The sequence below is a fragment of the Salvelinus alpinus genome, chromosome 3 (assembly GCF_045679555.1).
Source record: "Salvelinus alpinus chromosome 3, SLU_Salpinus.1, whole genome shotgun sequence".
Lineage (NCBI taxonomy): Eukaryota > Metazoa > Chordata > Actinopteri > Salmoniformes > Salmonidae > Salvelinus > Salvelinus alpinus.
In genome coordinates, this window is record NC_092088.1 from 21,792,635 (window position 1) to 21,816,002 (window position 23,368).

General features: G+C 42.3%; 1 protein-coding gene across 9 annotated transcripts in view; it reads left to right on the forward strand.

Moving 5' to 3' along the window:
- ndel1a (nudE neurodevelopment protein 1-like 1a) overlaps positions 1-19,488 on the forward strand; it is a 30,398-nt gene extending 10,910 nt beyond the window's left edge. The window contains exons 2-10 of one of the 9 annotated variants that reach the window (XM_071392026.1): positions 1,491-1,591; positions 9,664-9,817; positions 12,270-12,418; positions 13,016-13,152; positions 13,375-13,551; positions 13,654-13,742; positions 15,009-15,163; positions 15,533-15,676; positions 17,996-19,488. In XM_071392026.1, the coding sequence (XP_071248127.1) occupies positions 1,497-1,591; positions 9,664-9,817; positions 12,270-12,418; positions 13,016-13,152; positions 13,375-13,551; positions 13,654-13,742; positions 15,009-15,163; positions 15,533-15,676; positions 17,996-18,089 (1,194 nt within the window). In that variant the 5' untranslated portion in view covers positions 1,491-1,496 and the 3' untranslated portion in view covers positions 18,090-19,488. The remainder of the gene's footprint in view (positions 1-1,490; positions 1,592-9,663; positions 9,818-12,269; positions 12,419-13,015; positions 13,153-13,374; positions 13,552-13,653; positions 13,743-15,008; positions 15,164-15,532; positions 15,677-17,995) is intronic. The other 8 variants (XM_071392024.1, XM_071392025.1, XM_071392030.1 and 5 more) reach the window with 8 other exon arrangements.
- The last annotated feature ends 3,880 nt before the right edge of the window (positions 19,489-23,368 follow it).

Below are 23,368 nucleotides of genomic sequence, written 5' to 3' on the forward strand. Positions count from 1 at the left end.
TCACCTTCTGCTACCATTTCTGTCAAATTTGTCTATGCAAACAGTTTTATGTATACGTTCAATAAATCCAACGTATGCACCACACAGAATGCACTGCAACTGCCTCTGCAACGGAATGCTGCGAGGCAATCACAGCGTTCCATTGGAAATTAATGTACTTCTGGTGTAACAAAATGCAATGACGCTGTCGGTGTGGTCAAGGCGCTAGGCTCTTACATCCTAGGCAACTGATATCAAAGGTGGCAGGTAGCATAGCAGTTAGAGCGTTGGGCCAGTAACCAAAAGGTTGCTAGTTTGAATCCCAGAGCTGACCAGGTAAAAAAAATCTGTCAATGTGCCCTTGATCAAGGCACTCAAACCAAATTGCTCCAGGGTTGCCGTTGATAATGGCCGACCCTGGCCGTGACCTCACTCTGCGAGGGTGTCTCAGGGAAGGTTGGGATATGGGACAAATATAAGCACCCACCAAAAACGCTTATTTATTCAAATAATTTCTATTGTCATTCACTTGCAGCCTTTTATCAAATTATTCTACAGCACCCACATAAACCTACTCCGTGAGTGGTTAGGCCTGTATCAACCCATAACGCTGAGATTTGATTGGGAGCAATATAGCAGCAGTCTGTTATACAGCAGTCTGTCCCCCCCTCCTCCCCATGGCCTCGGCTCAGGGCTCCGGGCTGGTTTCATATGCAGCGCCTCACCTCCATTCCCTTATCTCTAATTATGGAGTAACTGTGATGAATGGGACTTCGAGTCATACTTTTACCTCAGGGAAATGAGTGTCTCATTTTATACCGCCACCTATTTCACTTTTATCATTGCTATTCACTGCATATATTTCCTTTATGGAGCAGTAGCTGTGGACTTTTCCACATAGTAAGAATAACACTCCAAGGAACTTGCAATAATGAGTTGTTCTCCATGGTCCTTCAGAACATTAAGCTAGTCGTAATTGAACATGCTCAAATGTACTCATTGTATCTTTTACTCTTTTACTTTCGGTTTTGTACACAGAAGAGAGGTTCTATGGCTTTGGCACACAGTGCATAATAAATTATTACTGGACAAGAGTTAAAATTGCTGAGTTGGTCACCATTCCAGTCAGTTATGTGTTTTTTAACTCGATACAGAAGAGAAGGCACTCAACCATTACGCATAAACACACTCTGGCACTCGACTACAACTGTACAGAGAAAGCTTGAGAAGCTTGAGATGTATTGATTGAAAACGACAGAGCAGGGTACTGCAGGTCAATCTGTCAGCAGTGTGTCTAATGAAAAATGTCCTCCGTGTCACTGATGGATACTCTGTGTACTCTAATCTGGTCCTATTTTATGTCCTTTTTGGCAAAATATCTAATGTATCATATTTGCTATGGTGGTTGTTTATTGCCGCTCAACTTTTGTGACCCAACAGTGCTACTGATATATATGATTGTTTTACCATGTGCAGTTGTGTAATAGAACTTGTTTCTATTGATTTTTCAGATCTACATGTATACCATGGACACTGATATGATTCCAAAATTCTCCTCGAAAGACGAGGAGATTAACTTCTGGAAGGCTCTTTCCCTCAAGTACAAGAAAAAGTAAGATCTGCACAAATCATGCCTTTTGTGTTACATTAATGCTATCTCTATGGTCATCATCAGGCTTAACTTTTACTTGAACTCACAAGGAACTCCGAGGTGTTACAGTATGATGTTTGAATCCTGTGGTTTCACTGTGTGCGTGGGATCAGAGTAACACTACCTGTACCTGTACTTTAAAATCATGAATACTTCTGAAAGGAAATTCCCCAGACAGACTTGTTACATGGACCTCAAATGGCTTTCATCATTCTGTCATTTTAAAGAGCTGTAATGAATGATAGATCCAGTTTCACCTGTGACAGTCCTTTATGTAAGACCTTGTTAGGAATTTCTTTCAATGCTCCTTTATACTTCCAAAGGCACAGATCTGGTTTCACATTAAAAACAGAAGCCCTAGTATGTCTCTCTCTTCTAATATAGTCTACTGAATGGGATTACGTAATAGCGGTGTTAGATTTATCTTTTCTCATCTGTGAGAGACTGACAGTGGGCAGCAGACATCACTCTGCTCCCTGTAATGGAATTATCTCTGGTCTATTTCTCTCAATGAACATCCTCATCACACAGCATAGGCCTACTGCTGTTTGAAATAAGACTGCTGATAAGATCGCAGTGGACCACAGACACACCCAGCACTAGGGGAAACTACAACCAGTTATATAAGGGGAATTTCCATGTTAAAGGACCCATGAGCACCAACATGTGAAGTTTATAGGAGCATGCCACATTGGGTGTAAAATTAAAGCTAAAAGTCTATTTTTTTGATTTTTTATTAAGGAATATATATTTTTCAACCATTTTCCCATCCTACAAATTAGGAATAAGCAAAGGCTTTGATTTCTGTTCAAACAGATGGAAAAGGGGGTCTTTTTATTTTTGATTTAACCTTTATTTAACCAGGTAGGCTAGTTGAGAACAAGTTCTCATTTACAACTGCGGCCTGGCCAAGATAAAGCAAAGCAGTGCGACACAAACAACAACACATTGTCTTAGACAACATCTATCAGAAAAAGTCTTAAAAGGTATTAGAAAGCACAGTAATGTTGAAGTAAAGACCCCTCCCAACTAATATCAACACTTATATTTAGTTTTGAAGAAATTATTTACCTTTTGTAAGTTTAAGAAACATTGCCTTGTAATTCTGTTTCCAAAAACCCACATCTTTAAGATGTTACTTCTGTGAACTTAGAAAATAAGTAAAGGTAGACCTACCAATTAGTTAGTGTTTTTACTGATATCAAGTTTGTTTATGAATTATAAAGTGATTAAAACTCGTAATTATGTTATAAAAGCGGAATTTAATTGGCTACAATGGCAAATCAGTCACAAACCACAGTTGGTTCACCTGCTACTTTCCTCCCTTCCACTGGCATACTGTTATGTTCAACTCATTTCAACTGTTTTCTTTCTTGTTCTGTCATCTGGTGGTCAAAGCAAGAGTGAAAACAGTCTGGACAACCTCTCATTCTCCCTCTGCTTCTCTCTCTCTCTCCCTCTGCTTCTCTCTCTCTCTCCCTCTGCTTCTCTCTCTCTCTCCCTCTGCTTCTCTCTCTCTCTCCCTCTGCTTCTCTCTCTCTCTCCCTCTGCTTCTCTCTCTCTCTCCCTCTGCTTCTCTCTCTCTCCTTATATGCTCTCTTTTCTCTTAATGTCACTTCTTTTGGCTCTTACTGACACCTACCACCTACCCTCATTCCATTTACCCACTGAGCATTGACAGGCACCGGGCGTCCATTGAGGTTGAAAAGTATTTAAAATTTGGTCAGTCTGCCCTGGCCAGACCAAATCTGAACCAATCATAGACGTTTATGTTTCACAAGTTTGCACAGTACAGTAGAGCACAGTATAAAACAGTACAGTAGAGTCAGGGGTCACGTTAATGCAGAATTATCAATTTTTCACACTGGAAAAAAAACAAACGCATGAGAATTATCTCGCTGTGTTTTGGGAACGCCAATTTTAAAATGCTTGTTATTATAATATATTCTCGGCATCAGACAAATTTTGTGCTTCATTTGCACTTTTCCATTCGGATGAGAATTCACAAACAGGCATTCTATCAGCAGACAGTGTTCTGACTGATGTGTAGCTACTTGTCTCCGGTACTTTTCTCGGTGTAGTCTACCTACTTTTCTCTGATAAAATGCAAGATTAACTTCATGCAAAGCATTAGGAAATATTCTCTTTACATTCTTTCTATGGTAAACATTAGAAATATGATGGCCATGCATTGTTTTACCAAAAATAAACATGCTTTTTCATTGTAAGATCATTTACTTGTGTGGCTGTAGCCAAATAGTGTTGCACTTTTGTTGTCATCTGATGAAAACGAAGCCACATTTTCTGCCGAATGTGTTGCACTAATGTATTTTCTGTGATGGAAACTATAGTTGCACGCCCGTAATCACTCTTGAAGCAGAAAAACACTGACTTTCAATATAAAAAGCAGGTGAAATGGTTGAAGGTCTGTGTTTTGAAAATGCTGATTTCTGAACTCTAACGCAACCCCTGGTAGAGTACAGAACAGTAAAGTAGATTACTGTACTGTAGATTATAGTTCAGTACAGTAGAGCACACTAGAGTAGAGTGTACTGTACTGAAAATATCTGCTGTACTGTGCTGTACTCTGCTGTACTGTGATGTCCTAACTTGTGAAACATAGACGTCTATGATTGGTTCAGATTTGGTCTGGTCCAGACCAACCAAATGTGATCTTGTTCGGAGGCAGAGCTCAAGAGAATAATAGCCAGTGTGTAGAATAATACCCAAATATGCAAAAGAAGGATGTTGCATATTTCTACCTTTGCGTACCTATTCAGGATACATCACCATGAAGAGAAGGATATTCCTGTCCATAATTATGCATTTCTGTATAGTACAGATCAGAGACCCATGTAGGCCAAATTCCGTCACTGAAATTCCGTTACCGGATGTAAATCCACTTCACTTACTGTAGTTCAATAACCAAAATAGATGTTTTTCCCGACGTCAGTGTCATGTCATAGCTGACACCCTATTCTATCTGCAGATATCTTTGAATCTTAATTCAGAGCAAATATGTAAATTGTTAAAATTAGTCCATGTGCATAGAGTTGTATGATTTTGTTCAACTTTGAAATCAAGGGTTTTTGTTTGGTAACATTTTGAAGTAAAACAAATCTGAGTCTCCGCCTAATTCTATTACTGTGGAATTGCCCTAAGGCTCTCTGGACATTTACACCCAAGGGGATTCAAATCCACTTCCCTTTGTATTGCTCGATTTAAATGTGTTTCTGATGAATTTGTCATGAATTTGGTAGTGAAGCAGTTGTACAATATTCTTCCTTAGTATCAACAATGGATGCTCTTACTTGAGGATTCCCCCAAACTCTGTTGCAAAAACATTTTGGGTAGTAAAGTGAGGAGGATGGTCGTGTTCCCTGACAGCTCAAGGATATCCGATAGGGTCATCTGCCTCAAGCTGTTCAAAGGTCACGAGGGTGCTGCTGCGTTTGGAATAAACCACAGATGGAGGAAGTGGGCTTTCCCCTTCAAAAACACCACTGCCCCCAGGGTCACAACACAGGACACCCCATAGAAGGACAGTGAGTTTTGTTTGATGGCTTTCCTGGCTCCAGGCTCCCCTTCCACCCTGTCCCGCCAGTCACATGCCTGTAGCGTGCCATTCCGATGGCCCCCGGACACTGACATTTTTAGAGCAGCTGTGTGTATATCCATGGCTGTAGCGGGCCCCGGATACATACTTATATAACCACACTCAACCCCCCCCGAAACACTGTTAAGCTGTGTAACACTACAAATCCCGTGTGAGCTTTGTTAGCCCAACAAGTCCAACCGTAACGCTGGCACGTTTTTAATTAACGGGAGCTGAGCTAGAGTGGGGTTTGTGAGACAAGGGCTGATCCCGTAAGGGGTTGTTTACAGAAACGTCTGAATGGTTTGAGCTACACAAAACATGCTCTGCCCTGGTCACATACCCACTGTAAACAACCCAACCTCCTGGTTATTTATAGAATATCTACTGGTGCTCTGAGCAACAGACAGTCTGTTTCCGTATGGAGAGGCCAGGGTGGACTAGTGACGAGATGTGTTATCAAACAATGAGGGGAAGTCAAAGGGTTCTTTGATTAGCTGGGTCAAGTGATTCTGTTTATTGTCCTACAAGAGGAACATCTTGGCACAGCTCATACATGAATACATAAAACAAATATGAAAACACAGAAGAAACAAACAGTCAGGCATTAATCCTGTGTGGGCTTTGTTAAGCAGTGTAACTGTACAAATCCTGTATGGGCTTTGTTAACCAAAATGAGTCCCACCGTAACACTGTTTTAGACTTCTAACCCTTTTTAAACATTGTGTTTGTGTTACAGACTTCTGGGTTGAACCATTGGGCTTTGTTAAAGGGATAATCCACACCAAACCACTAATCCCTATGATTAACAGTGTTAAATAAAGCTGTGGGGGGGGGGGGGGGCAATGTAAACCAATGTTTAATTTTGTCGTTGTAACAAGATTGGTAGAATTGTCAATCGTTTTTGGAAATCTGTTGCAGCTCAAGTCTACTCAAACAGGAAGTACCTGTGCTAAGGTCTATTTAACTTTGCTCTGACCAATCAGAATCCATGCTTCAAGATTTCTTTTGATCACCAGGATTGGGATATGTTCCGGGTAGCCTCTGAGAATAACATCGACGAATACGGTGACTGAGTTCATCAGGAAGTGTATAGGAGATGTTGTACCCACTGTGACTATTAATTTACCCAAACCAGAAACCGTGAACTGAAAGTGCGAACCACCGCATTTAACCATGGCAACCATGTAGTTATTCCCTCCGTAAGGCAATCAAACAGGCAAAATGTCAGTACAGAGACAAAGTAGAGTCGCAATTCAACGGCTCAGACACGAGATGTATGTGTCAGGGTCTACAGAAAATCACGGACTACAAAGGGAAACCAGACACGTCGCGGGCACCGGCGTCTTGTTTCCCAGCAAGCTAAACACCTTCTTTGCCCACTTTGAGGATAACACAGTGCCCCTGACGCGGTCCGCTACCAAGGACTGTGGGCTCTCTGTGGCCGACGTGAGTAAGACATCTAAGCGGGTTAACCCTCGCAAGGCTGCCGGCCCAGACGGCATCCCTAGCTGTGGCGGCAGAGCATGCGCAGACCAGCTGGCTGGAGTGGTTACGGACATATTCAATCTCTCTCTATCCCAGACTGCTATCCCCACTTGCTTCAAGATTTCCACCATTGTTCCTGTACACAAGAAAGCAAAGGTAACTAAACTAAATGACTATCGCCCTGTAGCACTCACTTCTGTCATCATGAACATGAACCTTATCTCAGTTCACTGGTCACGATGGCTACACCCACCCGCAACACGCGCTCCAGCAGGTGTATCTCACTGATCATCCCTAAAGCCAAAACCTCATTTGGACGCCTTTCCTTCCAGTTCTCTGCTGCCTGCGACTGGAACGAATTGCAAAAATCTCTGAAGTTGGAGACTTTTATCTCCCTCAACAACTTTAAAAATCTGCTATCCGGGCAGCTAACCGATCGCTGCAGCTGTACATAGTCCATCTGTAAACTACCCACCCAATTTACCTACCTCACCCCCCATACTGCTTTTATTTATTTACTTTTCTGCTCTTTTGCACACCAGTATCTCTTCTTGCACATGATCATCTGATGATTTATCACTCCAGTGTTAATCTGCTAAATTGTAATTATTCGATTTATTGCCTACCTCATGCCTTTTGCACACATTGTATATAGATTCTCTTTTTTTCTACCATGTTATTGACTTGTTTATTGTTTACTCCATGTGTAACTCTGTGTTGTCTGTTCACACTGCTATGCTTTATCTTGGCCAGGTCGCAGTTGCAAATGAGAACTTGTTCTCAACTAGCCTACCTGGTTAAATAAAGGTGAAATAAAAAAATAAAAAATAAATAAATGAAGTGCTTTGAGAGACTAGTCAAGGATCATATCACCTTACCGGCCACCCTAGACCCACTTCCATTTGCTTACCGCCCCAATAGATTCACAGACGATGCAGTCGCCATCGCACTGCACACTGCCATATCCCATCTGGACAAGAGCAATACCTAATGTAAGAATGCTGTTCATTGACTATAGCTCAGCATTTAACACCATAGTACCCTCCATGCGCATTAGGCTCGGGGTCCTGGGTCTGAACCCTGCCCTGTGCAACTGGGTCCTGGACTTCCTGACGGGCGGCCCCCAGGTGGTGAAGGTAGGAAACAACACCTCTGCTTGCTCAGCCCCCTCCTGTTCTCCCTGTTCAGCCATGACTGTGTGGCGATGCACGGCTCCAACTCAATCATCAAGTTTGCAGACGACACAACAGAAGTAGGCCTGATTACCAACAATGACGAGACAGCCTACAGAGAGGAGGTGAAGGCCCTGAGAGTGGTGCCAGGAAAATAACCTCTCATTCAATGTCAACTAAACAAAGGAGCTGATCATGGACTTCAGGAAACAGCAGAGGGAGCACACCCCTATCCACATCGACAGCACTGCAGTGGAGAAAGTGGGAAGCTTCAAGTTCCTACACATCACTGACGATCTGAAATGGTCCACCCACACAGTGTGGTGAAGGTGAAGAAGGCGCAACAGCGCCTCTTCAACCTCAGGAGGCTGAAGAAATTTGGCTTGGCCCCTAAAACCCTCACAAACCTTTACAGATGCACAATTGAGAGCATCCTGTCGGGCTGTATAACCGTCTGGTACGGCAACTGCACCACCCGCAACTGCAGGGCTCTCCAGAGGGTGGTGTGGTCTGCCCAACGCATCACCGGGGTGATTTGAAGCGCGTACAAATCGTTTGTCCTCGGTTGCGACACTCGCTATTGAGTTTCCATGGCCGAGTAACCACACACAAGCCTAAGATCACCATGCGCAATGCCAAGCGTCGACTGGAGTGGTGTAAAGCTTTCCGCCATTGGAATCTGGAGCAGTGGAAACGCATTCTCAGGAGTGATGAATCACACTTGGCCATCTGGCAGTTCAACGGAAGAATCTGAGTTTGGCCGATGCCAGGAGAACACTACCTGCACCAATACATAGCGCCAACTGTAAAGTTTGGTGGTGGAGGAATAATGGTCTGGGGTTGTTTTTGATGGTTTGGGCTAGGCCCCTTAGTTCCAGTGAAGGGAAATCTCAACGCTACAGCATACAATGACATCCTAGACGATTCTGTTTTTCCAACTTTGTGGCAACAGTTTGGGGAAGGCCCTCTCCTGTTTCCGCATGACAATGCCCCCGTGCACAAAGCAAGGGCCATATAAAAATGGTTTGTCGAGTTCAGTGTGGAAGAACTTGACTGGCCTGCACAGAGCCCTGACCTCAATCCCATCGAACACCTTTGGTATGAATTGGAATGCTGACTGCGAGCCAGGCCTTATTGCCCAACGTCAGTGCCCAAACTCAATAATGCTCTTGTGGCTGAATGGAAGCAGTCCCTGCAGCAATGTTCCAACATCTAGTGGGAAGCCTTCCCAGAAGAGTGGAGGTTGTTATATACAACTCCATATTAATGTCCATGATTTTGGAATGAGATGTTTGACGAGCAGGTGTCCACATACTTTTGGTCATGTATTTCACATCGTTTTAGATGGAATGACTGCTTGTTTTGTCACAAACTGAAATTAGGTGAACATTTAGAATTTTTGGAAATGGCAGAGCGATTTCTTCATATTGCACTTTTTTTAAGCAGTGTAACGGTACAAATCCTGTGTGGGCTTTGTTAAGCAGTGTAACATGATCTGCACTTTCAATTTCCACCGTTTTAAATTGCCTTAAGACATTTGTATGTTTAAGCACCGACGCAATGAGGGTTTTGTATGTATTTAGATGAATAAAGAAGATCAAGGATAATATACCATTCAGCACATTAGTCTGCAACACACTTGTGTGCTTTTTTATTTATAACTCTTAGATACACTCTTGGGTCCTTCTAATTTCTAAGTAAATACCAATGGACTGTAAAATAACAATGGTGTAATGGTTTACTAACCACGTCCTCTCCGGTGGTGTCTGCCCTGTCAGTTGCCAGGAGGCCCAGGAGGAGCTGCTGGAGTTTCAGGAGGGCAGCAGAGAGCTGGAGGCAGAGCTGGAAACTCAGCTGGGACAGGCTGAGCACCGCATGAGAGACCTGCACTCTGAGAACAGCAGGCTCAAGAACGAGGTGGACTCATTCAAGGTACCAAGACGAACACAATGCACTTAAAGGACTGAATACATATTTTTTGTGCTTGGAATCTGAAACAAATCTGAAACCCTGTGAAGTTGAGTTCCCTGTGAATTTAAATATTACAACCATGAGTTGGTAAGAAAATATTTACGAGGAGCCTTTAGCGTTCATGCTGAAAAAGTATGATGCTCTTCTTTTGACAACCTATGAAAAACTCCATATCCTTGACATAATAAATTGATGACTATTTGAAGTTTGTATCATCATGGCTTGTCCTTTAGTGCTGTCCAGAGAGGAGGCAAGTTGTTGTAGCATGTATCTGTGAGTATCCCAGCGTACATGATATTAAGCAAAATCAGGCATGGTCAACAGTAAAGTAGAGGGTTCTTAGTCAGAAATGAATGTGTAATCTAAATGAGAAATCTCTTTCATATCAGTCAGACAGACAAGGAACTCTTTCCCATTTTTGCTCTGATCACTACTACTGGAAACAGCCTATCAACAATATCATATTTAGAGTTAGCAATGTGGCTAATGTGTTTTGACTTCCCACTTCCTCAGTTGGTAAATTATGTAGCACATTGCCTAGACTAATATGCACAAAAAACATGCTGGCAAATTAATCCCCCCCAAAATGTGATTATTCTGCATCCTATTATGACATGTTGCACATAAAAATATCCATCATGCATTCCCTAAACATGTTAGATGAAATAGCCAAACATTTCCTGAACATGTTTGAAATAGCTAACTTTCTTGTCTTGGCACTTGAAAAGGTCTGTCTAGAGCCCTCCTGCATAGCTACCTTGCTGCAAAGTATAGTGAATTGATATCTTATTCACTTAATGAGGGAATTATTTTATTAGACTTTTTGGTTGTAGGCTAATGTTGTAACACATCAGGGGAGCTACTGGGTGTGTAGACTTTTGTTCCAGCAACACTCGCCAGATTCTACAAAACAACTGCTCAAAGTGACCTTGTTAAGTGGACTCAGGTGTGCTTGAGCAGTGGTGGATCAAAAGCCTGCGCACCCAGCTCTCCAGATGGAGAGTTGACCGTGTTTTATACAGTAACAGTGCTGTATATTTGACTTTAAGGCATTTTTTCACAGTGGTATCATTATGGAAGCCAACATTCTGAACACTTAGACTTTGTGATCCAGCTAATGAATTAGCCCATTGGGGTAGCATTAACAAATGCAGATGGGAAAGCCCTTGCTTTAGCCATCTATAGCCTACCCGCTTAAACTATGCTACTACATCTGTTAGGCTACAGCAGAATAATCATTGCTAAATTAGCACACCAGCCTGAAAAATATGAGTCATGTCGGCTATAGCCTTTGGTGAAAGAGCCAGCCCTAATAATCCAACTTTTTGCAAACATGGGCTCATTTCTGGAAAAGAATATTAGCAATTCAACTTCATGGAACCTGCAGATGACCTGTGTTTATCTCTGCCGTTTGTGCATTTTCATCATTCTGATTGGTCGAGTCCATTTTTGGGGGGTATCTGAATAAATGTCATGATATTCGTATAGTGTAGTAATTTCAATTGCCAATCCCTAATTCTCATACATAATGCATCAGCATGTTAATTCACACTCTATAATTAGCTCTAGGATGAGCGTGGCTCTGCGTCCATGTTCACATTACGACTCCTGCCATGCGAGTCAGTGAATCACGGCACCGGTGATGGTGAGATACGAATGTGTTAAGAATGTTTTTTCTGACTGTATGGTGGTTATTCCAGGCAGTTAAAACATTTTTTCTTGCTTTCATGCCTTTGTTTATGGAAAATACCACAGCAACTAGTTCTCATTCTGACGCCAGAGTAAAGAATCTTAGAGATGCATTCATGTTGTGCAGTATGCGCTACATTTAGACTGTCTGTGACACCTTGTTTAACGCCTTGTTATGACATACTTTTACTTGACATAGGCTAGAATGTGTTTTGATGTAGTCAGTGTAGTATGCACATGTAGTTCATATAAAACGGCATTTCAGGACAAAGCAGGGCTTGTCTGGTCGAGGTTAGTGGTTAAATGATTCAGACGTGATGTATCCAGAAGATATAGGTCAGACAGGCAGGCAGATCCAGTCCCATCTATTGAGCTTGTCACCAGAGAGCTGGAGGAGACATGGGTCACATCATCATCCCATAGCCTGAGAACGCTGGAGCACAACGGAGTGCTCTGAAAAATAGATGACAGAATGTAGGTTAACGCGGCGGTTCCCTCCTTGGGTGCGTTCGACTGTGTAGTGTTAGGAAAATATTTTAGTAAGTAAAACACCATTGGAAGCGTTTAACGTCCTTTACCAATTTTAAACCCCCCCCCCCCCCCCAGAGGGGTTGGGTTAAATGCGGAAGACACATTTCAGTTGAATGCATTCAGTTGTACAACTGACTAGGTATCCCTCTTTCTTTTCTCTTCTCTCTCCTAATCTCTCCATCCCCCCTTTCAGGAGAAACTGGAGCAGCAGTATGCCCAAAGCTACAAGCAGATCAACATGCTGGAGAGTGACCTGGGTCAGACCCGGGGCATCAAGGAGCAGCTCCACAAATACGTCCGGGAGCTGGAGCAGTCCAACGACGACCTGGAAAGAGCCAAGAGGTCAGCAAAGAGACCAGACCACTACACAGTATCTAACAGACACATACTGGATACAGCATTAGAAGACGAGCTGTAGGAGTCATAATTTGATATTTACTGTGTACTTCAGGGTTATGTTCATTTTGGAGGAAAAGTGCAATATCTAACAGTAGTACTAATCTAACAATTTAAGCAAAGGTAGTCATCCTCTGACCATCTTTCAGAAAACAAACCCATATTTACCCCATGCAGAGAGGTGCTGATCAATGATGGAGGCTGAGGTGCTTGTTGTGTGCTTCCTAGTTAATTTTACACTGTGCTCTTCATTGGGAGTAATCAGACAGATGGCAAATCTCCATTCCAATTAAAACACTTGCCCAATTGGGTCTGATTGCTGTAAATTGGATTGAATTGGATTCAGGTCAGCACTGTCACACATCGCCAGAGATGTAGATTACTTGGAGGAATTTGTTTGTCACTAAACATTCATTTTCTAGTAAAAATTATGAGCTGACGCACACCTAACATTTTTGGTAGAGTTGCTGACTAACAGAGAGTACACTGTATAAATAGAAAGTCACACAAATTAAATGTATTCTCCTTTATTTCCTTCTGCAGGGCTACGATTGTGTCCCTGGAGGATTTTGAGCAGCGTCTGAACCAGGCCATCGAAAGGAATGCCTTCCTGGAGAGTGAGCTTGATGAGAAAGAGTCCCTCCTGGTCTCAGTGCAGAGATTAAAAGATGAGGCCAGAGGTGCTTATTGATCCAGTTTCACTCAAACCCCTGCCTGCCTTCACTCATTAGAAAATGAGCTGTTCTCTGTGAAATTAATAGAACCCATGTTCTCACAGCATTGCTTACAGCTGCAAATTATTGTTGGGAGAGACTATAACAGCATTATCCTCAATTTGAATGTCTGGTGTCAATATGGTCTGTTTTAGAGTTAAATATTATGTCTGTCTGCTTGTCTGTCAGACCTACGACAGGAGCTCGCCGTCCGAGAGCGAAATACGGACTTGACCAGGATGTCGGCACCCGCCTCGCCCACCCAGGAGGACAACGACAAGATGGATTCCTCTGTCCAGGCCTCACTGTCTCTCCCCGCCACGCCGCTCGCCAATAGTCTGGACAACGCCTTCGCCAACCCAACAGGTACCCTTTTGCTCTGACCCCAACACCTCAATATGTTACCTAACCTTTTTTTATGTGCAGTATACTGTATGTATTTATCTAATTGTATTTATTTCCCCCCAGAGTTGTCAAACGGCCTTGGTAACTCACTAACTCCCTCTGCCAGAATATCAGCACTCAACATCGTAGGTGACCTGCTTCGGAAAGTAGGGGTGAGACATACATTTGTACATTTGTTTTTTCCATTTGTACAGATCACTATTCACCGTATGCCCTGGTACACTGAGACTGTTGGTGTTTCTCAATATGCATACTACCGTCCTGCACACTCTCATGCTCCAAGTACATTATCCGAGGATGTTCTCTTGAGTACGTTCTTGTGAGGACTAGCGCATGGAGAACGCATAAAACATTACATTTGAGAAGCACTCGCACTCCTCCTACTGTATTACCTCACGCTGTATCTCCCCATTCACTGAACCTTCTTCCAGCCAGGACAATGGCAACAATAGAGATGAAACAAGAAATAGACAAAGCAAACGTTTTACTTCATAATTATCAGCTAGATATGTGAATCCTTGTAATCTAGCTAGCTCGCCAGCTAAACAGGAAAAAATGACCTAAAACGAATTTTATGCAAGGTACAGTAGATGTCAATTCTTCGTGGGTGGGTAGCTAGCTAACAATTCTTTGTGCCTAGCCAGTTAGCCTTACTGTGACTTACTATGGACTTACCCATTCACTGAACCTTCCTTCTTCTAACCAAGACAATGGTAGAGACTAAACAATATATACAAAAAGCAAACGTTTTACTTCATAACTGTCAGCTAGTTATATGTGAATTGTAATAATGTAGCTAACCAGATAGTATAAGTGGCAAAAATGACCTAAAACAAATATTATCCAAGGTAGATGTAAATTCTTTGTGGGTAGCTAGCTAACAATTCTTCGTGACTATCTGTTTAGCTAACAGTAGTAGCTAGCCAGTTAGCTCTATTGACTTACTATGGGCTTGTGACCTACGCACTCTATAGTGGGTATTGTAGGCAGGTAACCATGCCAAAATTAACATAGCATGTATTTATTAAAGTATCGAGATAAAATATTGTAGTCGAGCAACATATGAGATGTGAATAGGCAACATTTCATTCTGAAGTCGGTGTATTTTCTCACTTCAGCTCAAATAATGGCCGCTATTGATTGAGAAAATTTGCGTCATTTCTTATGTGGTTGCGTCATATTTATTTTCATACTTTCCGTTGAAGATTGCATCGATGCATGCTTTAAAATAGAGAAGTGCGCTCCGTTTCGCATACTTTGATTTGGACTCATACTCCAACCCTCCCGTGCTCCAATTTGCGTGCTCGGAGCACGGGAGTATGCGTTTTGAGAAACACTCCTTGTCTTATACCATATTGTAATTTCTTGCTAATAGTGGAAGGCCTCTTATCTTTCTGCATTCTCTATGTCCGTCTCAGGCTCTGGAGTCTAAGCTGGCAGCCTGCAGGAACTTTGCTAAGGACCAGAAAGCCAGAAAGTCTTACGCCATCACGGAAAACGGGAACGTGATCAACGGCAACACAGCCAAGTTCTCCCATACCCTCCACATGACGTCGTCGTACTACGACAAAACGTAAGTCGAAGCCCGCTTCCACTTCACCCTCAGTGAGCCACACATTACTCATTGGTGACGAATAGGAAATGAAAGCTTAGATTTTATGAGAAAGAAACTTGGCAAAGGACAACAATGTTTCATAATGTGAAATTGTCTTTATTTGGATATAGGCCTAATGCATTTGTCATTTTTATTTGCTCTGTTAAGCAGTCAGTCACTCCTAAGACCGTTTTGTTTCAGTTAGATTTCTTAACGTTGATAAATTTGACTGTAGAAATGTGTATTTGAAATGCTTGTTTAGTGTTGGGAGTCTATGGAGATGTGTTGATGATTTTGAGGAGTTATGGATGTTGATGAGGTCTCTCAGACCCTTGTGTTTTTCCCCAGCAGGAGAGAGAGGGTCATATTCCCTGCATTACTTCTGGGTAATGGTCTTCCTCCTCCGATGCTGATGATGTGTGGGGAAGTTAGTCAGTCACCTGCATGCTGTTTGATTAACAAGCCTCCCTCCTGTTCCCATCTAGTGCTGAGGTAGACTCACTCACCGTGGGGCTAGATAACTGCTTTGGGTAGTGGTACATTCCCCTGCTTTCTTAACACTATGCTAATACATCCACATGTGATTAATATGTCTGTCTATTTGCTGGTGTGAGTTGGTAGCTTTCAATATAGTGTCATTCAATTTGGATCAATCATCATATTGGGGGAGGGGGAGATTCTCGGAGGTGTGTTTAATGACCCAGAGGAAAGCATGTAGTGCAATGGAAGGGTTGGTTATGGTACAGTACTTTTGATTTTGTGCTCACATTGTCAATTAACTACAAACTACTGCATGTGAACAAGGCACCACAGTTTTGCAGCTGATTCTAAAGTGCAACGTCAAAAGTAATCTTTCACTGTTCTTATGTAGCTGGTGCTGTCCTTCTGTTGTTCCTTGTTGAGGTTGTATTTCAAGGTATACATACTACTAGATGTCCCATATAGAAGTGGTGTGACTGTGGCAAGGTTGTAGTGTCATGCCGTTGTGTTTCTGCTGTGTGAGGAACTATTGATATGAGGCTGACTGAGCATGCTGAGCAAGACATGGTTACAAGGGCACAGTTTGGGTTTCACCGCAGGGAGGAGTGGATTATAAAGCTCTCTTTACAAGAGAGCACACACTGCCAACGCTGTGCCTTACTATTCAGAGTCCTAGCTTGTTTATAGGACACGAGTTTGAAGTGGAGTATATACTACAAAATAACAGTAGAGCTTAGAATTTACTTTGTTTGCCATGGTCCTAACCATACTGAACAAAAATATAGACGCAACATGTAACAATTTCAACGATTTTACTGAGTTAAAGTTCATATAAGGAAATCAGTCAATTGAAATAAACGAATTAGGCCCTAATCTATGGATTTCACATGACTGGTCAGGGGCGCAACCATGGGTGGGCATAGGCCCACCCACTGGGGAGCCAGGCCAAGCTAATCAGAATTCGTTTTCCCCCACAAAAGGGCTTTATTACAGACTGAATTACTCCAGTTTCATCAGCTGTCCAGGTGGCTGGTCTCAAAAAATCCCGCAGGTGAAGAATCTGGATGTGGTGGTCCTGGGCTGGCGTGGTTGTGAGGCCTGTTGGCCGTACTGCCAAATTCTCTAAAACAACGTTGGAGGCGGCTTTTGGTAGAGAAATTAACATTACATTATCTGGCAACAGCTCTGGTGGACATTCCTGCAGTCAGCATGCCAATTGCACACTCCCTCAAAACTTGAGACATCTGTGGCATTGTGTTGTTACAAAATAGCACATTTTATAGTGGCCTTTTATTGTCCCCAGCACAAGGTGCACCTGTAATGATCATGCTGTTTAATCAGCTTCTTGATATGCCACACCTGTCAGGTGGATGGATTATCTTGGTAAAGGAGAAATGCTCACTAACATGGATATAAACACATTTGTGCATAACATTTTAGAGAAATAAGCTTTCTGTGCTTATGGAACATTTCTGGGATCTTTTATTTGAGTTTATGAAACATGGGACCAACACTTTATATGTTGCGTTTATATTTTTGTAAGTTGAACAAACTCCACTAGATATTTTACATTTGTGCAGGGAGGGGCAAACTAGCTGAGAGGACTTTTAGAACCTTGAAGTCAGTGATCTTCCAATCACATACTTTATAAACGATTTGGCACAGTCTAAACCATAACAGAGTCTAAAAATATATCAAGTTTCATTTTTGTCTGCACGTGCCCGAAGCCCTGTGTGTGCTGCCTAGCAGTGTGACCGTGCCAGGGCCAACTGATAGTAGGATAATGAGGACAGAGTGAGGTAACCTGCTGTGGCTCAGGTCACTGGTTCAACCCTGCGCTGTCACTGGGATCCATCGACCACTGGTCACTGGTTCAACCCTGCGCTGTCACTGGGATCCATCGACCAATGGTCACTGGGATCCATTGACCACTGGAAAGTGTGCCTGCTTGTGGAGTGACAGAGTTTGCCTTCATTAAAATGGCCCCTTTGTCTGGCAGTCTAGTAGAGCTGTAGGCACCAGGGTACCACTGTAAAGTGATACTCCAGTTTATCTACTCTAACAATAGGGCTACATTTTATTTCAGTAGTCTTACATATAACACTCCCCCATTTGAATTAATTTGCTTAGGTCTAGCCCAGTAATTACAACTCACGTTATTTTAAAATGCCATGTAATACCTAGCTAATTATTAGGCAGATTTGATGTGTTCTATGGTTTTAACACCTTATAATATGAATCCAGCAAGGTTCATTTTGTAAGGAGCAGCAAGTGAGATGCTGCCTAACCCTCAGTCGACCAGACTAATTCATGTTGTGTTTGTGTTTACAGCAGGGCGGTGAACGGCATGGACCCTGGCACCCTGACAGCCATCACAGCACCCCCCGCTCCCTCCTCCCCTGGCCTCCTGCCTCTCATCATGTGACAGATACCACACCCCAATTTAATCTCCCCCCTGCACACACAAACACCCTGCCAATGGACAAGGCTATATCCTTAAACAGAAAGCATTGTGATGACTTCAAACAAGAGAACGCACATGAAAATGGCTAGCACTATTAAACACTTTTCACATACTGTAATACTGGCCCCTTTTTGCAGCCACTGCGTATTCACAGGCTGTCTGTGTAATTCTGGCCCTTTAGTGCTTGTGCTTTGGTCCTACTGTACATGTGGCTCACAGTTTATATGTACTCGCTAATTGTTTACTGCTTGTACATATAGCCCACTCTACACAGACACCCAAAGAGAAGGTGCATCCAAAGAGACGGTATTTATGTAGGATCCTATCCTCTCTGCAGTCATTTTTCAAATCTTTAGTTTAGACAGAAAAAACACACGTTATGCAATTGAAATTGTGACACAGTGAGGGTTTCCGATATACATGTTACTGTAATTTTATTTAACTGTTACGATTTATCAGAGATGGTGTAGCAAGTGAAAGAATATAGATTAGCCAGAGTCTACAGAAGAAGCAAGATGTCTGGATTACTGTAACACATTCATCTAGCAGCATTGCCTCAGACAATGCAGAGGCCCTCTAACTCTCCACACCTTTTGACATTTCTTATAAATGGAAACTAGGGTTAATGGATTGGCAGCTGGCACACGTGTGTAGATGTGTTTAATAGCCTGGAACGGTCCTTCACCACGTGGACCTGCTCCTAACAAGCTGACTTATTGTCCGTCACTAAAGGTGGTTTAAATTTCTTGTCGACCTCGTATGCCTTTCTGACCTTGAGTCTAACTTCAGTAGCCATCTGAAGAATTTAATGTTAGTTTTGTTTTTATTTATGTAATGTGTTCAAATTAAAATGCATTGTTTTAGACCTGTTCAAAAGGGATGGTGAAGGAAAATACTCAGTGTCGTTGTGTTCTGGGCTACTTAGTCTCAGCTCAGTTTAACCGTATGACAACGTGCACTGTATTGGTCATATTGATCATTATTTATAGATGTCCACTTGAGTGGTGCTGTCATGGTGTTTTAGACCACTTTTGCCAGTATTCAATTTTTGGATTTTAACTCCGAGTCTTTCATTTTCGGTGTTGAATTTTCACTGGTATCTTATTGTATTTAAAATATCACACAACCCTGTGTTAGCAACCTATATTGTAAGTTAAGAGCACTTTATCCAGTGCAAGTATTTTCACATTATTCTATCAGTTTTATTCAAGTGCAATATTGCCTGTTTGTATGTTTTGTTTATTCATTTTATGGCATGATGTGTTCAAATATATAGGATGTGATTATACATCAATTAGTCATATATCATGATGTAGGATCCGTTGTCTTAAAATGTTGAGAAAATAAATAAATAAAGCCATTCTTCTTATTGTTTTTAAAACTAAGTAGTCCACAATGCAAATTTAGCAATTCAACTCTAGCCTCACACCATGAGCTAATACAGATTTTATATTGGAGTTCTCCTTGAATCTAGTTGAGCAATGAATGGGATTGGTTAAATTTAGGTGAGTCATCCTAATTAGTTAAGGTTTCAATAGTGATACTTTTAAATTTAGGCAATAATTGTGAAGTGAAACAGCTGGATTCGAAACAGAGAATTTAGCTATCGCAACCTATGTTACGCTCTGCACAGGCCTGCACCCAGTAGGCTAAAATGTTATTTAAATAGGGGGTGATCATTAGAGTCGTGGCTAGAGGCGATCAAGCTTTTGTCAAATTAACGTCAGATTTGTTTCGTAGCAAGTTACACTGAACCCAAACCGGCTGTGCGCGTGCCCCATCGTGCATACATCTATTTTGTCCCCCCACACCAAACGCGATCATGACACGCAGGTTAAAATATCAAAACAAACTCTGAACCAATTATATTAATTTGGGGACAGGTCGAAAAGCATTACACATGTATGGGAATTTAGCTAGCTAGCTTGCACTTGCTAGCTAATTTGTCCTGGGATATAAACATTGAGTTATTTTACCTGAAATGCACAGTGTCCTCTACTGCACCAATTAATCAACACAAACGGTCAACCGAATCGTATTTAGTCATCTCTCGTCCTTCCGGGCTTTTTCTTCTCTTGACTTTATATTGCGATTGGCAACTTTCATAAATTAGGTGCATTACTGCCACTGACCTAGTTCGTCTTTCAGTCACCCACGTGGGTATAACCAATGAGAAGATGGCACGTGGGTACCTGCTTCTATAAACCAATAAGGAGATGGGAGAGGCAGGACTTGCAGGTGGGAGCAATAATTGAATAAAAGATTTCTGAATTTATTTTGTAATGCTCGCGCATGCGACGCGAGCGGTGTAGTCAGGGTATTAGGAGAACTTACGCAGCAGATTTGGATAATTAGTTCAAGGTTAGGAAAAGGGTTATGGGTAGCTAAAATGCATTTGATTTTATTTTTTATTTTTTCAAAAGCTGGATTCCTTCTAGCCATGACCAGGTAATATACTCATGTTAGCTACGCTGATTCATGGACAGTATATCCAGGTTGCATCTGGTTTATAAGGACCAACATCACATGCACACTTTCAGTGAGCACAGGGAGCAGCAAAACGACATCACCTCATCCAAAAAAACATGGCAGAAATTGGATGAGTATAAAATCAAAGTACAGTATGATGATGGGCAGAAACTGCTTCTCCAATAGAAATCTCAGATCACGCTTGTAGGTGATGTGACTTTGGCTAGCTAAGCTCATGCGCAGAAATAAGTCATACCTACACATGCCTACTTGTTAACAAAATTAAGAAAGTTTTCTTTAAAATTATTCATAAATATTATCCTGCCAACCACTATATGAAGAAGTTTAAGAAAAACTAACTCAAATTGTACCTTTTGTAATGACCACCCAGAAACGGTGTCGCATCTTTTTTGGCATTTATTCATGTAAGGAAACTGGCAAGACATCAGTAGATTTATACACTGCTCAAAAAAATAAAGGGAACACTTAAACAACACAATGTAACTCCAAGTCAATCACACTTCTGTGAAATCAAACTGTCCAATTAGGAAGCAACACTGATTGACAATAAATTTCACATGCTGTTGTGCAAATGGAATAGACAAAAGGTGGAAATTATAGGCAATTAGCAAGACACCCCCAAAAAAGGAGTGATTCTGCAGGTGGTGACCACAGACCACTTCTCAGTTCCTATGCTTTCTGGCTGATGTTTTGGTCACTTTTGAATGCTGGCGGTGCTCTCACTCTAGTGGTAGCATGAGACGGAGTCTACAACCCACACAAGTGGCTCAGGTAGTGCAGTTCATCCAGGATGGCACATCAATGCGAGCTGTGGCAAAAAGGTTTGCTGTGTCTGTCAGCGTAGTGTCCAGAGCATGGAGGCGCTACCAGGAGACAGGCCAGTACATCAGGAGATGTGGAGGAGGCCGTAGGAGGGCAACAACCCAGCAGCAGGACCGCTACCTCCGCCTTTGTGCCAGGAGGTGCACTGCCAGAGCCCTGCAAAATGACCTCCAGCAGGCCACAAATGTGCATGTGTCTGCTCAAACGGTCAGAAACAGACTCCATGAGGGTGGTATGAGGGCCCGACGTCCACAGGTGGGGGTTGTGCTTACAGCCCAGCACCGTGCAGGACGTTTGGCATTTGCCAGAGAACACCAAGATTGGCAAATTCGCCACTGGCGCCCTGTGCTCTTCACAGATGAAAGCAGGTTCACACTGAGCACATGAGCACATGTGACAGACGTGACAGAGTCTGGAGACGCCGTGGAGAACGTTCTGCTGCCTGCAACATCCTCCAGCATGACCGGTTTGGCGGTGGGTCAGTCATGGTGTGGGGTGGCATTTCTTTGTGGGGCCGCACAGCCCTCCATGTGCTCGCCAGAGGTAGCCTGACTGCCATTAGGTACCGAGATGAGATCCTCAGACCCCTTGTGAGACCATATGCTGACACATGCACATTTGTGGCCTGCTGGAGGTCATTTTGCAGGGCTCTGGCAGTGCACCTCCTTGCACAAAGGCGGAGGTAGCGGTCCTGCTGCTGGGTTGTTGCCCTCCTACGGCCTCCTCCACGTCTCCTGATGTACTGGCCTGTCTCCTGGTAGCGCCTCCATGCTCTGGACACTACGCTGACAGACACAGCAAACCTTTTTGCCACAGCTCGCATTGATGTGCCATCCTGGATGAACTGCACTACCTGAGCCACTTGTGTGGGTTGTAGACTCCGTCTCATGCTACCACTAGAGTGAGAGCACCGCCAGCATTCAAAAGTGACCAAAACATCAGCCAGGAAGCATAGGAACTGAGAAGTGGTCTGTGGTCACCACCTGCAGAATCACTCCTTTTTTGGGGGTGTCTTGCTAATTGCCTATAATTTTCACCTTTTGTCTATTCCATTTGCACAACAGCATGTGAAATTTATTGTCAATCAGTGTTGCTTCCTAAGTGGACAGTTTGATTTCATAGAAGTGTGATTGACTTGGAGTTACATTGTGTTGTTTAAGTGTTCCCTTTATTTTTTTGAGCAGTGTAATTAAACACATTTATGAAGATTTTACACTATTGTGCGGAGGTGTACTGCTTGGATTCATTACCTACAATAAAATTGTTTCAACTTATTTCTATGTAATTCATTTCATTCTTTTGGCCAAATTCATATTCACAAATGCAAATTTACAAACAGAACACCACATTTTCATACCTTACAAAAAGAAATTGAACTATTGTAAGACAAATACTCTAACAAAAAAGTTCTTATAATTCTAAGTGTATGTCCCTTAAGGTCCTTGTGTAATGTGATATTGTACCCCCTAGCCCAATTGTCCTTTGTATATTATTTATATATACTTATGTTCCCCCATGTACTTTCTGTATTGATTTAAAGAAAAAAAAGAATCGGGTCTAACGGTAGTCTAGTGCCGAACTACACATGTGCAGGCCATCAAATCAAAGGCACTCAATATAAAGTTGTTTTTGACTCAAATGAAAACGTGTCAGTTTGTCACTTTCACGAGGTTGGAGTAATAACATGTTCAACTACTTAAAGACATTATCTACGTGTATATGCGCAGCAGTAATTTGATATTAAAGATTATGTAATAGTCATGGAAACACCTTACTCTGTATGGACAAAATCGAAGTAAGCATACGCTGATTTAAACACCTGGTTTTCTGAGCAATATTTTGAATTATTAGGACATGTAAACACCTTAATCAGCGTTCCAGCTGTGTATTTGATCTGCTCATTTGCTAGCACCAGCCAAGCCAGCCTC